A 17,829-nucleotide genomic window follows, 5' to 3' on the forward strand; every position below is an offset into this window, starting at 1 on the left:
TACCTTGATATTACATGTTGAGCTACAATACGAGCCGAGGAGGCTAGGACCTTCCATTTGTTACTGGAGTGCTTTACCAACTGAGCTATTGGCCTCTCTATGGTCAAACCAATTGGTTTGGATGTGGCTTATTTTTAACAAGGTTGAAGGGACCAAGGGCCTAGATTTGAGGATGGAGGAAGATACCATTGCATCAAAGAAATATAGTATTTGGAAAAATTAGTTATAGAAAAATGTATAAGGAATAACAAATGGAGATTTGTACTAAGAGCAATATATTATATCAAGATGATGATCACATCCAAAATTCAAATACAATTAGCTGGTCCCAATGCCTCTAACTATCCACATAGTCTATGTTAAACTCCTTATTTCTCAAACTATTAAAGTTGTTGAGGTCAAGCTCCTCCAAACTAACACCAACAACTTTATTTATGTTGCATCATCATCGTCTTGTGTTGACTTCATTATATATCTACACCCCTTCAGAGTACTAGACTCCCTTGTATGTAAGTGTGTTTTGGTGAATGAGATGCAAGGTGCTATGTGCAACTACATGTTTCTTTGCCCTTCTATAGACTATCATTTTTTCGTCTTACTAGAGTGGATGATCCTATAAGTAGACTAGCTCCTCTCGAAAATGGAAGGAATAGAAAACTAGGACAACCTATGTATGGCTCGTATGGATGCTAAATAACCCATGCATAATCCACCATAGAGGTGGGTCCTCTTGTACTATAGTCTCCCCATTTAACTTGGCCTCATCTAGATATCCTCTAGGAATGATTTTTTTCTCCATTTACTATGAATGATTGAGGTATGCTCAACATTATACATATTTTGAATAGCCTTCTTGAACCTTGCCTTTGTTTTAGAATCTTTCATAGGGGTAAGTTTGTTAGGCCTTTGTACATACCACTTTGGGGTCAATGTAAAGGCAATCATGTGCAAGGTAGTGTAGAGCTTTCCCCACCTCAAATGAATGATTTCTTGATTACGTTTATGACAGAATTGCAATATAGGGTCTCTCTCTTACATTGTCTTCATTTGCCCAAGCATATTGTCAATGTACACATAGACATGTTCAAGGCTAGTTGCATTATCATCTCCATATTTGATGATTGTTAAGATTGATGCAATGATAGAGAGAACATATTTCACATTAGTCCCAAAAATGTCATTTCCAACCACTTCCACTTGACCTAGAAAGAAGTAGAATCTACTCTACTATCATGACCATTAGTTGCAATGCTTGTTGCAACTCAAGCATCCTCTCCAAGAGAATAAAGTATGATGCATATCTAGTCTATAAATGTTTCAAAAATTTCTTATTATAAAAGGTTTTCAGCAGTGCATGTAAAATGTGTTATTTTTAGATAAGCATTTTCTATTTGCATTATCATCCCCCATATTTGATGATTGTTAAGATTGGTGCAATGATAGAGACAACTTATTTCACATTAGTCCCAAAAATGTCATTTCTAACCACTTCCACTTGACCTAGAGTGAAGTATGATCCACTCTACTATCATGACCATTAGTTGCAATGCCTGTTGCAACTCCATATCTAGTGTATAAATGTTTCAAAAATTTCTTCTTATAGAAGGTTTTGAGTAGTGTATGTAAAGTGTGTTAGTTTTAGATAAACATTTGCACATCCCTAGCTTTAACTATTAATGTTTAACCCAAAGATAATGATAAACAACAATAAACAAAAGAAGAGAAAAAAATAGGCACAAAAGACACAAGAATTTATCCTGGGAAAAACCTTCAGCTTGAAGGGAAAAACCCAGCCACACTCGAAAAATATCTCTGCTATTGATATAATAAATGTTCAAGTACAATGCTTTCTCTTCATGCATACATCTTCATTCAAGGCAATTATAATTATATATATATATATATATATATATATATATAGAATTGAAAGACCCTTCATATTACAACCGAAGGTCTCTTCAATTTCCAAGAAACATGTCTCTTCATATTTCCAAATCCATGACACGTCTCTTCATATAATGTTCTCAAATATTATCATAAATATCTTCTCCATTTGTTGACACAGTACAAAGGTATTATCTCTATTTCAACTTACAGAAAAATCAGAGATAAAGATCTCTATCACAACTACAATCTTCAACACTCCCTCTTAGCAAGAGAGAGATTTTTAGTATGGTAGGCGCACATAGCTACAACCAAAGATATCCATTATAAATTCTCATCACATAGGTTCTCATAAAAATGTTTATCTCAGCATAACATAATTCACCTTAGTTACTTCATAAGAACAAAAAATTAAAGTCATGGAATCACACACGTGACTTCCACCATGCCCAATTGTAGAGGGTGGTCCATCATACCTACTCACTGAGGGTGGGATGAGGGCTTTCACCTCAGATTTTTCCTAGAGAAAAATGCATTTTAACGATGCTTGCTCACAGAGTGTGGTCCACAATACCTACTCGTGGAGGGTGGAACGAGGGATTTCACCTCAAACTTCTCTCAAAGAAGAATGCATTTCCACCTTGCCTACTTCAGAGGGTGGATCCATCATACCTACTCATAGAGGGTGGAACAAGGTATTTCACATTGAACTTCTCTCGCATAGAAGAACTCATTGACAAGGGATTTCACCTTAAACTTCTTCACAAAGAAGAACTCATTAACAACATGTATAAAAATGGATGAGATTCTCTCTCTACAAAGACTCCTTTTCAATAGGGATAGCTTTGATTACCACAATAAGATAGTTCATTCCAATTTGACCAATCAAGGAGCTTTAGCAGTTATGCTGCCACGTAAGCATGCAAATAATTAAACACAACCTCCGTCTGAGTCCAAATAGTTTGAATACCATGTCTTGCATATGATCTTTCTCTTTTAATGAAGATATACATTATCAACTCAGTCCAAGATTACATGCAACGTCCCCATACAATTTGCATTGCTTTGCTTATAATCTCCCATCATCCCATTGCTTCCAGATCCAACCTACAACCAAGAGAAATTATAATAACTTATAATATCAACCTATCATAGAGATCAATACAAAAGCATACATTATTTCCAGTTATATAATAAAAATTCATAATCATAGTGTATAGTGATGAAATGCAAGTGATGAATAAGATAAAACTTCCACTTCACACTAACATTCAATACAATCGAAAGAGGGGCTTCCAAAAAAATCTCTCAATATAACCCAAGTTAGATTAGCACAACCCAATTGGATGAAGGGATACCAATTCTAAACCCAAATTATGTAAAGGAAGTACGCAAGAAAGTACTATTTCATGCAATGTAAATGTGAAATTGAACACAGTTTGATTCAATGGTAAGAGTAAGATAGATCTAAGTGCCAAATATATGCAATCATCCCAATTAAAATATGGAAATAGGTCTATGCTAAAAGATGAATTAAATGATGAACTTACTTTGAAATGTGCAAGGGAACATACCTTTTTGCACTAAAAATTGCAGATCTAAAACTGTGAATCTACAATTACGACAAAACTTAGAAAGCCCTATTTTTTTCAGACCTCCAAAAATAGGTCGACTTGGAGGTTAAGTATCCAGATAATTTAGGGGAAGATGTATATGTTCCTAGAATGCTGTAACAAAGTCGACCTCGAATAATCTAGGGGAAGATGTCCATGTTCCTAGAATGTTGCAGCAAAGTTGACCCAACTTCTTTGGAAAGGTCTCGATGAGTAGTTTCTAGATTTGTGGTTGCAATTTTGATATCTTGCTCCCGCACATATGAAAACCTGGTGTTTGTTTTGGTTTGATGAGGGCTTGCCTTGGTCAAGCCCTCGATTGAGGAATCAACCTTGAAATTGAGATGTAAAAGTACTGATAAAGGAAATGGTATCATGTACTAAGACTAAATATATCGATGAGAAATACAATTACCTTTGTAGATGCAATCGAATTTAATATGTGATCAAGTATGCGAGTGTAATAGCCTTGACTCAAAGAAACCAAAAGGAAATCATAGAAGTCAAAACCTCATGAATGGGAATGAATGTATGTGATGTGCCTTAATAAAGAAATTGAAGAACTTGAATGATTTGGAATGATAGATCTCCTCCTTAGAGGCCAAACTCCACTATCATATTGAAGGAAGAAACTTGATGCAAAAAGGAAATGCCTGATCTTGATGAATGTCTTGAAATGTTTGCTTGAAATCTCATAAATGCATGTATGCTTTCTCTTGGTTGCTCGTAGGATGACGATGATAGCTTGATGGATGAAAATAAAATTCCCAAGCCTCCTTATATACTATTTTTCGGGATCGAAAACAAAGTAGGTCAACCTTGGAGAAAGATTAAACAATTTAGAAACTAGATACACTTTGGGCCCCCAAAAAAAAATCCTTGGGGAATGGGTCGATCTATTCGAGACCTAGGTTGACCTATTCCCAGGGCAGTCCAAAAACAAAGGTCCTAGAGGTCTTAGAGAAAGTACATAAAGATCCGGGAAATAATGAACCCGCTAGAAGATATGACCTTAAAGGTGGTAAAATAACACCTCAAAGGCTGTGTTGGAAAATGAGAGATGACCTAGAAAAGCAAGAAAGATTGGGAGAAGAAAGATAAACCAAAACCACGCCAAGGAGGGCTAAATGGTCTCAAAATGAAGTGCTTCCATTTTAAAATAGTACACATAGAATACTTATCTCTTTGTAGTGAGATCTATGAAATAAAATTAGTCCCTTATATTTGAAACATGTTGATTTCCATGTAGGCCCAACATAGATGACACCAAATCATCATTGATGTGAAATCCTGGAAGGTGGAAATAAATTAGAACATAAATACTAAAATCTCTGCAAAAAGATTGTTGCTTATGATGTGATCCTATGCAATGAACAATCAAGAAGCCTGATGATCCTTTTAATCATAGTTACACAAATATTGATATACTATCCAAACAACTTGTAAAATGTATCTCAAAAATAAAAAGAATAGATTGCCAGTATTACATATATATTAAGAAAACATATATCACCACACACTAGCCTTTTCCTTCACAGAAACATAACAATGAGGCAAAAAAGAAAAATAAAGAAAACACCAATAGCCTTCTAATCATACGAAAACAAAGAAAAGCTTCTGCAAAGACAGAACAATGGCAGTTACAATATACACTTGGTGTCATTAATATGTGACTCAACATGTCCAGTAAGAGAACTGTCAACCATAATACTTCAGTTAAACATATTTATATATAGAAAGAATATAATATAGTATTAGTTTACTGCTCATTGAAAGTTTGAAGTTCTGCCAAACAGTGAAAATACTTAAAGCAATACAAAAAATGAATCATCATAGAATCATGAACGATACTTTAAAATAACCAACGATTTCCATAAAATCCATCAAATGGTGGGACACTGTAAGCAGGGATGAGTCACAAACAGTACTATATAAAATTAATAGTGCCAAAAGACAACAAAACGACATATGCGTATGACAATTTCTTTGAAGTCACACCAAAATGATACTTGAAGACAAACAGAGAATTCTTGACACATCTGAACTGTGAAAGGAAAACATTTCTGATATAAAAATCAGGGAAGCTTAGCAATGAACCATCCACTGAGGAGAGGACATGAAGATGGCATGAATCAATAGGAACTCGAACAAATGCATACTAGGCAATATACTAAAATGTTCACATGTGACAACCATCACTATACATTGATGATAAGATAAGATTTATGGGATGCTGATGCAGCTCAACCATTTAAATACCCATATGAAAATAAAAAGAGGCATGACATGACAACAATAGGATAGATAGAATTTAATCACATGAAGAAGTTGCAGCTCAAACACATATAGTAGAAGCATGAACCAATAAAAAACTCATCGGGCATTTCATCTCAGGTTTGAATAAATAATTCTTTTGCAGATATAACACTAATAGATTGTCTACGAAATAGCAGTCTGAGATAGATACACAGATTGATGAACAAAATAGTCTCCTTTATTGTTGTTATTTAACCTAGCTCTGATACCATGTTAATGTTTTGCCTAGAGATAATGATAAACAACAAAAAACAAAAGAAGAGCAAAAAAAAAGGTACAAAAGACACACAAATTTATCTTGGGAATACCCTTTAGCTTAAAGGGAAAAACCCAGCCACACCAGAAAAAAATCTCTTTTACTGATATAATAAATGTTCAAGTACAATGCTTGCTCTCAATCCATACATCTTCACATGAGGAAATCATGTATACATATAGAATTGAAAGAACCTTCATATCACAACCGAAGGTCTCTTCAATTTCCAAAAAACAAATCTCTACATATTTCCAAATGCATGACACATGTCTCTTCATATAATATTATCTCAAATATTATCATAAGTATCTTTTCCAGCTTTCGACACAATACAGAGGTATTATCTCTATTTCAACATATAGAAAAATCAGAGATAAAGATCTCTATCCTAGCTACAATCTTCAAAATTAACAAGACCCATTTGATCCAGCATATATCTTTCTCGTGTTCTTGAGTGCATCATTCATGGAACTACAAAACAAGGATTATTAATTTTCTTGTATACCCTCAATATCATTGCCATTTTGCTCACTTAAGCCACATCTATCACTAGCTGTGTAGCAAACAGTTTTTCATATCGAAAACAAAGACGGTTTAAACAAAGAACTTCCAGCATTCGTAAATATACAACTGAAATCCTTTTCACATGACATTAATTGCTTTGAACAATTAACTGAAATCACTATAACCATATCAATGTTCATCCGATATAACTAAATTAACTATTAACTAAACATAACTGTATTCATGATCAGCTGAAATAACTAATTTAACGATCAACTGAAAATAACTGTATTTATGATCAACTTAAATATCTAGATTAATGATCAACTGAAAATGACTGTGTTTATGATCAATTGAAATATCTAGATTAACGATCAACTAAAAATAGCTGTATTTATGATCAATTGAAATAACTAGATTAACGATCAACTGAAAATAACTGTATTCAAGATCAACTATTCTTTCTTCATAGAAGTAACGTAAATGCTTATCAAGAAAAAGAAGGAAAGAAACATAAAATTATCATTCCGGAGGAACTTTAGCTAGTTGTGCAAGTCTTGGCTTTGGTGAGAGGAGAAGCATTGACATAGGCTTAACCTCCCAATCTCGGACCACACTTATCCCCACACATTCTATTAAATTAGAAAAGCCCTCCCTACCTCAGGATCGGGCTTGGGATGTTCTTAGTTTAGCCACTTGAGCATCCTGGTGTTTAGAATGTCCGCATAGTTATGAAACAGACATACTCGCATAACTGGTGCCACTAACATCAAGTGATCATTAGATGGCAAACATGCCTATAAACTACCTTGGCCAAGGATTTCTAATGGGCTCAACAACCCGATCACCATTGCTCGACTTGACAACAGGTTTCATTATAGGGATGAGCATGAGCTATTAAGTATATTTCATTTAAGTTATTCATGTCTGATTTTTCTTTTGTTTTCTTGCATATTTATTCCACCTCTTCACCTTTCATGGCTACACAGCCGGTGATTCTTAGGTGTTTGAAAGATTATGAGCATTCTTCCCTTTGCACCTCTTCACCATTTCATGGTTACATTGCTCGTGAATCCCAGGTGTTTTGGAAAATTATGAGCATTCTACTCTTGATACTTTTTATCAAGAATTGTGACAAAATAAAATTTGTTCTTGAGATTAGTAACATTCTCCTAGGTTCTTATTACATTTAGAAACTCTTCTTTAGGAGATACTATTCAACTTCTTTTATGATGATTCAAAAAGCTATGAAAATAAGAAGAGAATTCATTATAAATCACAGAGATTATTCAACAAGTTAAAATAATGTGATCATAGACATAAAGAAAAGAGGTTCCTGTGCCTAGCCAACTGCTATAGAAATTAAACATATTGGAATTGTAACTCATGACTTGATAAGAATTTGGTATTGCTTTGATGAACTTCCAATTTGATTGGTTCCCTCCAGTTGCTTGAGATGTCACTTTCAGTGCATATAATCTCTGATTCTTAGCCGGAATACTTGCACGACAAGGAGTAGAAAATCAACTTGCTTGAACAAAGCTTAGTGATCGGTTTTGCAGGTATCAGTGGAAGTAGTTAATTTGTAAAATGAGGAGAAGTCGGGTGTTGTGGAGACAATGAAGTTTGAAAATGTAGTAGCAGAAAGAATCAAGAATATGGAAATATGGTGCCTGACTCCTCTCACAGCTTCCACATAAAGGAACAAGCCGTGACTTCTTGGCTTCCACCTATTTAAAAGATATATGCCAATTCAAATTGCCAAGTGTTAAATCGATTGAAAAGAAAGGGAAAAAATAAAAAGTTGGAAGAGAGAAAAATTATAATTCAATTATTATTATAATATATATTTACATATGTTCATGTAAGTATATCAATGGGGTGACATCATTTTATTATGTTATTATAATATAATGGTGCCATTTCATTTTTATATTTATAAGTACGTATATATTATAATAATATGATGAAAGATCAATTAAAATCCCTTGAGGTATGTTTTTGTATTTTAATTAGATTATTTTATCCTTTCTTATATTATTTTCTTAATAGCTCATGTGGGTCCCACAAATGTGTCCTATGTTCAAGTTGTAGTGTCCTTTCCAAAGAAGTTTAAGGTCATACCTGCCGATCCTGATGACTGAACTAAGTGAGCATCCCATTCTAATGATCCCATTTAGCAATGCTTTCCCCCCCTTCATCTTCTCCTGCAATCACCCAAGAAAACACTTTTGCCATAATAACAATTCTATAATAATTTCATGTAAACATTTTAAAAGACTTTAAATTATTAATCATAATTTCAAATCAAGCAACTGCTAATCATCTAATAACAGTTAATGGTTAATGACCATCTTCATTAACAATTAATACAACGTATATAAATAACTACCTAGTTCACATGATCATGAAAGAATAATCTGTTAAATCCAACGGTTATGAACAACGTCAAAATTTTGGGATGTAACAAGCTCTACCACATTCTTTATCCTAACCTCTTCAGTAGCACCACAAAAGGATTTGGAATCAATATCATTATCAACATCCTTGCAAGTCCTTGAACAGTCAAAAGACCTCGAGGCCTATACTAGTTGTAAAAGTTATGATGATGCGTGCAAGATACCTTTTTGTTCATCCACCTCTTCATGACTATGTCGCATCCATTATGGAGCCAATTGGCCTTCATTTTCTCCATTATAATGTTAATCTTGAAATAGTTCCTACCCAAGATTGTTGCTCTCAATTTTGTTTTCAATGGTAGCACATATGATGGTCATGCTCTTATTATCTTTGTGACAACCTCCTTATAATGAGAGAAAAAGACATGGAGTGGAATGCCGTTAGAAAAGAATGCTTTTCCAATGACATCATTTTCTCCAATCTTCATTTTTACATTGAATGAATATGTCACTAGGTTGAGAGCATCACTCGTGTAGCTTGCTGTTGCAACTTCTAACCTTTCTCAATGTTATTGAAATTGTATAGTGGTTTGGAGTAAGAATGGGATCCTATATTATTACTTTTTGTTAGTGCTTAGGGTGTGGGTGGGGTCCATAAACTTGTAGCCTTAGGTTTAGTGAGCCAAATATATTAAAAAAAATTATTTTATTCAGCTTTGAGGTCTGGGACAATTGGGCATTTTTGGTGCATTAAAATAGATGCTAACAAGTACCTCAAGGGTCCCATGGACATCATGATGTTGCTTTGGAGCCTTCAAATTCCCCCATCAAACATCCTTTGTTCAAGGGAGACTTCCCCTATCTACCAGTAGTGGTCGCAGCAGCATGGGCGAATGTTTTTATTAGCTCTTACATCTTGGGAATGGCTTTATCCTAGAAGTGGCAAGACTTTGAGGGACACATTCTCATGGAATATTATCATAAACTATCCTAGAGCGGAGACGATACATTTAAATTTTTGTAAATAGATAACAGTAATATTGGTAAATGTTATCTAGTCCATGCTATCGTGCAGTTGAAATATGTTAAAGGGGAAGGTTTAAAACCTTGTTTATCATTTTCCAGGGATAGGTCAACTTGCTTTGTTGCATTTTGAGGTTACCATTATCGATAGGGGAATTGTGAATAGAAGGTATATGAGGAATCAAAGTTTATTATTCACAATGAAATTCTAGAGAGACGCAAACAAAACATGTGAAGTTCATTGGGATATAAGCTGATTTGACCCATTGAGCAGTTTATACAATTCTTGGAGTCAATAACAGTTGATATATCGTATTGTTTTTTGCAATCTTCAGTGATTCAATACAAATGCTTGTGGTTGAGATTTTTTTTTAATTCTTATCATTTTATTTCCAGGTAAGTCATCTGCAATTCTCAATTGGTAAATTGGGTATAGGTGGGGCCCTTGCATTAATTAGGAGGGAGGAGGTTGCTTGATGGAAGTTTGTTTCTGCTACTAACAGATGAGAGTTAGGTGCACTACTGATGAAAAAAATTGCCATTGGTTTTTTAGAATCGATCAACTATGAAGTCATTGGCAAGGTTTTTCTTTGGCAATGAAACACAATGGAATGGTTGATGATGGTCCCCTTTCGAATTACAAATGTACTTGTACCCCTCTATGAATGATTTGAACTTTAAGTACATGAACACACACAATGCTGCAATATCATGAGTGGTGACAATGCATTTACATTGATAATAACATTTTTTGGAAACTTAAAAAAATAAATAAGAAGAAATTTAGGAAGATGAGATATCTCTTCTATATTCTATGATGAGAGTTTGTGTCTTTACTCTCTTTGGCCTTTATCTATAGAAATGAAGGTTGCTATCATGCTCTATAAGGTGTAATATTATAGCACGTCTCTACATTTAAATAAGCTTTAGAATAAGCTCATTTGTCCAGATTGACAGAGATGGGGCACTCAGAGTATTGAAGTCTTGATTTACTCCTTAGAAGGCTCACAGCACAAGTACTATTGAGACGAGGCATGTTGGCCTAGGAGAAAATTGGACCCTGCAAAGTCTCCATGTACCCTTGGCATAAAAGAAAACCTTTGAATAGATATTCCTGAAATGCTTTATCTGTATCACAACTAAGGAATCCATAGACTGTCTTGTTACAAATGAAGATCCAATGTGAAGGATCTTCATAGGAAAACCAAAATGTAATCACTCTACATTTTGTATCAAAATCCTAATAGACAGTTAAAAAAATTCCTTTGTTCATGCTGTGTATTCCTATGCAATATATAAAAAATATTTTGATGAAGTAAGAGAAGTTGTTTTGAAATATTATTGACAAAGATAAATAGTCATATGTGATGGATACTGCTGCAATAATGTAAAATAATGGCCTGCACAATGCGCAGATTTTAAATTGTTTATAGAAGTTCAGATCATAAAAGATACTGACAAATGAGAATGCAATTTGGTTGGAGGAAACTAATTGATAATCAGATTACTTTCTGATAGGATACTGTAAAAGATGTATTTCTAGATAATTTTATTTTTTCATCTTTTTCTTGTTATGGCACTTTTAGATGTTTCAATACTCTCGGGCCAGCCGAATGGGATCCTGGGGCTGCTGCTAATTTGTAGCTTATAAAGATTTTAATTCTGTAGTGCATTATTGATGCAGGTGACAATTGAAGAAGAGTTAAACAAGGAATACTAAGTGGAAATTTAGAATATTACCAATTAGGAAAAATGGGTTCTCGTATGGTCAACTTAGAGGAATGTTCTAAATCAGCTAGTCCTCCGGACCAAAGGTTAAAAAGTACATTGGAAAGTAGCTGTCTCTCAATAGTTGTACTAGGAGCATCTGGAGACCTTGCTAAAAAGAAGACGTTTCCAGCTCTCTTCAACCTCTATCACCAGGTATGATAGGGCAGTTACCGTGAAATTTTTATAGCTTCTCATCCATTTTAGTTTGGTACTTGTCATTGAGTTATTCTTTGGAGCTAACAGCTATTTTTAGAATGTTTGTTTCTTCATTGATTCCACCTGTGGTTTTATTCATTTGGAAATGTAGTTAAATATTTGAAGTAAACAAAATTATCCCTCGAGGCCTTGCATTTTTCTTTGTTTTCTTGATCTTTAGACTTTTAGTGCATCTTGAAAAATCAACCATAAAACTGAGTCACATATGTATATTTGCAGTCAGTTGTTGACTTTCTTCTATTATGTCATTTTACTTTTTAAGTTGTTAGAATTTGGGCCTTCTAAGTTTGTGGTATAAGATATGGGATTGACAGACACCTTTATGTTGACTTTTAAAATACTTTTTAAAAAGGTTTCATTTTTTTCCTTCCAAATTGCTAGCTATATTGTAAAGAGAGTTATTATGAACAAGTCCTTGGAAGTTAACCATTCTTGAAGGGGCCTAAACTAATAATTGTTAAGGAGTATTAATCTGGGAATTACAGACTGTTCTTATTTTTTTTATAAAGTGCCTTTAAAAGCAAAGCACAATGTATTGAATTATGGTTGGCAAGTAGTGTGAGCTAGTCCTTGGAAGTTAACCATTCTTAAAGAGGCCAAATCATTGAAACTTATATTTGTTAAGGAGTCTTAATCTGCAAAATGCAGATTGTTCTCTCCAATGGACAATCATGAAAACAATTCATTTCTACATTTTTAGACACTAGTATAGTGATTGACATTACAACATCAACAATGAAAGAAGTGTCACATCCCCTGGTTTAAACCGTATTGGGATACTTCCATGTCACATCAATTTTGTAAAGCTTTGGAGAGACAAAATTGAAAAGGTGCCAAGTAAAGAAGAATCAATTAAGGTTGTAAAATAAGAAAATACAAGCAATATAAATAAATAATAAATTAGTATAATATATTAAATGATAATATATCAAATATTATGATTAAGAAAAGATCTGAATATACTATTACTTTATACATGTAAACTACTAAATTATAAAAAATATAACCTATAATATATTATAGCATACATCCTATGTATATTAATTAAACATTATCATAATATATACATCAGACAATATAAATTTGAATATAATAATTAAATGAATATAGTATAATTATTGATTAAAAGAGACATTTATTCTATTCAAATACTCAACAATTATATAATTTAATATTTTAGATAATAACAATAGTTTTACCAATATACCTTTTTCATAACAGTCTTGCTAAACATAATCAGCAATTACATTTGTGAAGACACTAAGATTAATATTAGACCCACGATAAGTCCTTGCAATTGTATTATTAAAGATAGAAAACCATATTGAAAGATAACCATTCATAGTTATATGATAGGACATAATTAATAGAACAAAACTAAACAAATGAAAAGTCACAAGCTAGTCCAAGGGACTCACCCTAAAGAAATAAAAATAAAAATATATGGTCTACCAACCAAGGAATGGAAAAAAAAGGGACTTAATGGAGAATAAATGATTGGTATGGCTGGTAAGAATAAATGAATATCAAGTTTGGAGGAACTACTACATCATCTAGCATAGATTGTAGACTAGCACTTGCAATGCAAGGGGCAAGGGGTATGCCGATAGTGGCAAAAGGTGCAAGTCTATATAAAATGGTTGCCCATGTATATTTTTTTGTCACATATTAAATACGATATGAAGGGAATTCTAAACAGCGAAAAATAAATTAAACTTCTTTATTTGAAATAGTTAAATTTCACTATACCTAAATTCATATACATTGATTATAAAACAAAACAAAAATCGAAGATAGTTAAATTAGTATGTGCCTTTCTGACAAGGTAAACTATTTTCAAAGAAAAGTAGTAGAAGCATCTAACCAACAATGAAAAATTTACAAGGCTTTAAAGTTATCCATTAATTCCATGGATTACTTTATAATTAATTCTAAGTCTAAAGAGTCTTGTTTAGAGTGGCTTGTCATTGGATAAACTACCAATAGTTTCTCCATAAAACACATATTTAATAATCAATTTCATTGAGAAAAAACATAATAGATTCCTAGAATGTAATACACATCAGATATAGTAGAAACATGGTAAACAAAGACATTCATAGCTAACATTGGGCATATGCAAATATGCATAAATTAGTAAACTGGAGTGCATGGCCACAAGGGGCATCTTCTCACCATATAGGATAACACAACAACTTTAAACATTAGGCAAAGAAGATATTAAAATGCATAAATGTAGCCAATTAAAAAATGGATGAAGTAAACACACATAGAGTCGTATTGTTTTCTAGATTCATTATAGACCAAGGGTGAGCTAGCACATTTAGACCAAGGGAATTCATAATAACACCCTAAAATAGTACCTTGTTTATGTAAGCATGTTACTTCATTGCATTATGTGTGTCATTGGACATGATTGATCAACTCATAGTCAACACACATATATCTATAGAGGATAGCAGCTTTTTTTCTGGCAAGAAAGGATCTTCTTGCAAAGATCAATGTCATGCGTTGTTTCTACAAGGAGTGTGAGGATTCCATGCATTCACATATTTGTCAAATAATAACCTTTCTCTTTCTACTTCCTAATGGTTATGCTACTCGAGTTTCTCCATGTGATGTGCACAAGGAATCCAAATGAATCCATTTATGTGTCTCGATCCCCGATGTTTCCATTCATATCTATATTAGTAATCTGTCACACATAAGAGGTTTTCTATTACTTCTTCATGGATTATTGTGAACCTTTGATGCAAGAGCATGGAAGAAGTATGTGGGTTACCGATAATGTTTTGTGTGTGTTCTTTGTTGGTTCAAAGGATAGATGGAAGGCCATTTGGAAACATTCAATGTAATTCAAACCATTTAGTTGTTAGGGTGGGGGTTGTCATTGCACCAAAAGATTGATATGTCACTACCCGATACAACCATTCAATTTATAGTACACAGGAGGTAGTTAAGCCCTTATCACAAATCCTGAGGGGAGCATTGAACAAATTTCCAACAATCTCCCCCTCGGCATTACCCAAGGGTTTGAGGATTCAAACCCGTGACCAAGCTCTGATACCACTTTTTAGAGTGGGGGTTGTCATTGCACTAGAAGACCAATATGTCAATGCTCGATACAACCATTCAACTTATAGTACACATAAGGCAGTTAAGCCCTTGTCATGAATCCCAAGGGGAGCACTGAACAAATTTCCAACATTAGTATCTGCAACACTAAACGTGAAGAAAATAGTAGGGATTCTTATCTGGTTGATCATATTTAAAAGCTCACCATGATGTTTACTCCAATAAATACAAGTTCCCCTAAAGGAAGATCCAAAATGCATAATATTTTCAGCCAATTGAGTCTTGGGCAATTTTTGTATGTGAAAGTGAAGGATTATAATGGTGGTTGGGATGTAGTTGTCTAGATTTTTCTTGACAAAGACATAAAAAAGTCCCTAACTTTGATGTCTCATCATTAGATTCATTACAAAATATTCAAACCTTGGGTGGCTCCCAAACCTACTATTTTGGTATCTCATTAAGTGCAGTACATACTCATGCATCTTAACTAGTCGAAAGTGAGGACACATTGGTAATGCAATACCACTTGGGAAGAGTGTGGGAAAAGCCATATCCAAAAGTCTTGTAGTATTGCATTCATTTATTGGAGAAGGATCAAGCTTTGGCCAATGAATAAGGGTGTCATTTTCATCTAAAACTTGCATTTTTTTAATGATATCTATTTCACGTCATTTATTTAGTAAGTTGGCCATAAATGATAAGTATGTTATGTCATTTTTATTTTTATCCTTGCCACATGTAGGTTCAAATTTAGTTGACAACTTGTGTTCACTGTCAAAATTAATAGATGAAGCATGGTAGACATGTCTATGCTTGTTTCTAGGAGTAGTTCTAGAGATTTAATATCTATTAGAAAAATCCTTATAATATGAGTCATATTTGATCATATATTGTAATGCAAACCAAACATGACTCCTATTTACATAGAAATCATAGTAATTTCCATGGATATGGAGTTTTCGAACTAGTGAGACATCCAAATCTATAATTCTCTATAGAAGGTATTTCATTATTGTATTAAATGTCTTGTGTAAATCTAATTGTGTGACCACAATATCTGTATTATCCACCATGAATGTGGATTACATTATTGGACTTACTCATGATATGAGCATATCTTCAACCTAGGTTAGATTTTTTAATTAAAATGTTGTTTTCCGGAGTCTGCATTGTTAGATGTAGTGATTCAATGTCTTACTTTTTTCATGTGCACATCTAGTGCAAACTGGAATGCAAGTTGTTGAAGAGGCATGCATTCCAGAGTAACATTCATCGCATACTTTACATGGTTATATGCTTGACAATGCATCTATCCTAGTGTGGAATTGCTTAGAAGCTATTGTAAAGTTTGTATCCCTTTGGGGTATGAGATGGCTTGAATGAAAAGTTGGTTCACTTGGTATTCATTTTTCTATTTATGTCGGTTTTTATTTTTTGTTTGCATCGCATATGATGACGAAGACTGATTTCTTCTTTATAGCGAGCATAATAGGTGTGATCTCTTTTGTGACATTAAAGCAATTACATTGATGGCAATGACATGGTATGCACTGTTATACCAGTGCACACATTTACTCTAGTTCTAGGAGTGACAATGACATGTCATGCACTGTTATGCCAGTGCACACATTTGCTCTAGTTCTAGGAGCATTGTTCGCTCTTTTTCATTCCTATTTTTTTCTTCTATGGTAGCCTCATAGTATGCTGTAGTATTGTTTGTTTGAATATAGTCTCTGGTAAGAGTTGTCTGTCAAACAAACTATGTGTTAGTACATTCGTTTTAAAATCAGACTTATATATGAAATTAAGAATGCAGTTATCTAACACGATGCCTGACAATAAATTAAATTGCTAAGATGGAATTGGAGGTCCATGTTTCATCACATTTTTTTTACATTGTTTACCATTTGCGTGAATGAGGCAAGATGGATGGTAAATTGAGGGAGATGCCAACCGGTGGCAGTTGTTGGAATTTTCATAGGAAAGGGTGGAAGCGCACTCAAGATTTTCAAAGAAATATGAGGCATTGCGTCGGTAAATTGCTCTTCCAATGGAAAAATCCATATCCATGGTGATTTGCAAGATGTTTTTCCTTGACAAAATAACGGCTACTTCCCCAATTTCTTCTCATTTTTCTTTAGTAATTCCATCCACGATTCCCTGCTTTCTCTCAACAGAGCTTTCTTCGAAAAATTCTCCAATAATACTTCCAATCTTTCCACATGTGACACCGCATCCCGAAGGTCATTTAGGATTTGATCTGCATATGTCAAGATGAGGTAGAAAAAATTTGCCGAAGTATTTTGTCGCCAGAGTTTGCTGACGAAACTACTGAAGTATTTTTCTATTCCAACTGGAACTTCTCGGCCTACAAGCAGAAGCTGTAATCTTGTATCACCTCTGATCTTCTACAGGATTGAAATGGATTTGACAAGGTCCATTAAATTGATCATTAGATTCGAAAGGAGCTTTTCTAAGATGCCAACTAGAGTGAGTTGTATTGGGCGATTTGTTGATCATTTGACAGATTTCATGTATCATTAAAAGATCTTTTAAGGTATGTAAAGATCATGGAGATCACAAATATCTAAATAAGAAAATTAATATGGTGGTGCTGCAGATTTAAATGGGATTATAATTGATTGTATGGTGGTGTTGCAAATTTAAATGGGATTATAATTGATTGTTCCATCAGCAGTTTTGAATGGAAAATTCAGCTACTGGTATGTCGTTTTTATGAATGGACAGGTTTATTCTAAAGTACCCATCTATA

General features: G+C 33.8%; 1 protein-coding gene across 1 annotated transcript in view; it reads left to right on the forward strand.

Moving 5' to 3' along the window:
• LOC149547913 (glucose-6-phosphate 1-dehydrogenase, cytoplasmic isoform-like) overlaps positions 1 to 17,829 on the forward strand; it is a 107,286-nt gene that overhangs the window by 12,352 nt on the left and 77,105 nt on the right. The window contains exon 2 of the mRNA XM_089791960.1: positions 11,680 to 11,918. Within this exon, the coding sequence (XP_089648086.1) occupies positions 11,748 to 11,918 (171 nt within the window). The 5' untranslated portion in view covers positions 11,680 to 11,747. The remainder of the gene's footprint in view (positions 1 to 11,679; positions 11,919 to 17,829) is intronic.

The sequence above is a fragment of the Cupressus sempervirens genome, chromosome 7, assembly GCF_028749045.1.
Source record: "Cupressus sempervirens isolate cs-2001-9-10 chromosome 7, ASM2874904v1, whole genome shotgun sequence".
Lineage (NCBI taxonomy): Eukaryota > Viridiplantae > Streptophyta > Pinopsida > Cupressales > Cupressaceae > Cupressus > Cupressus sempervirens.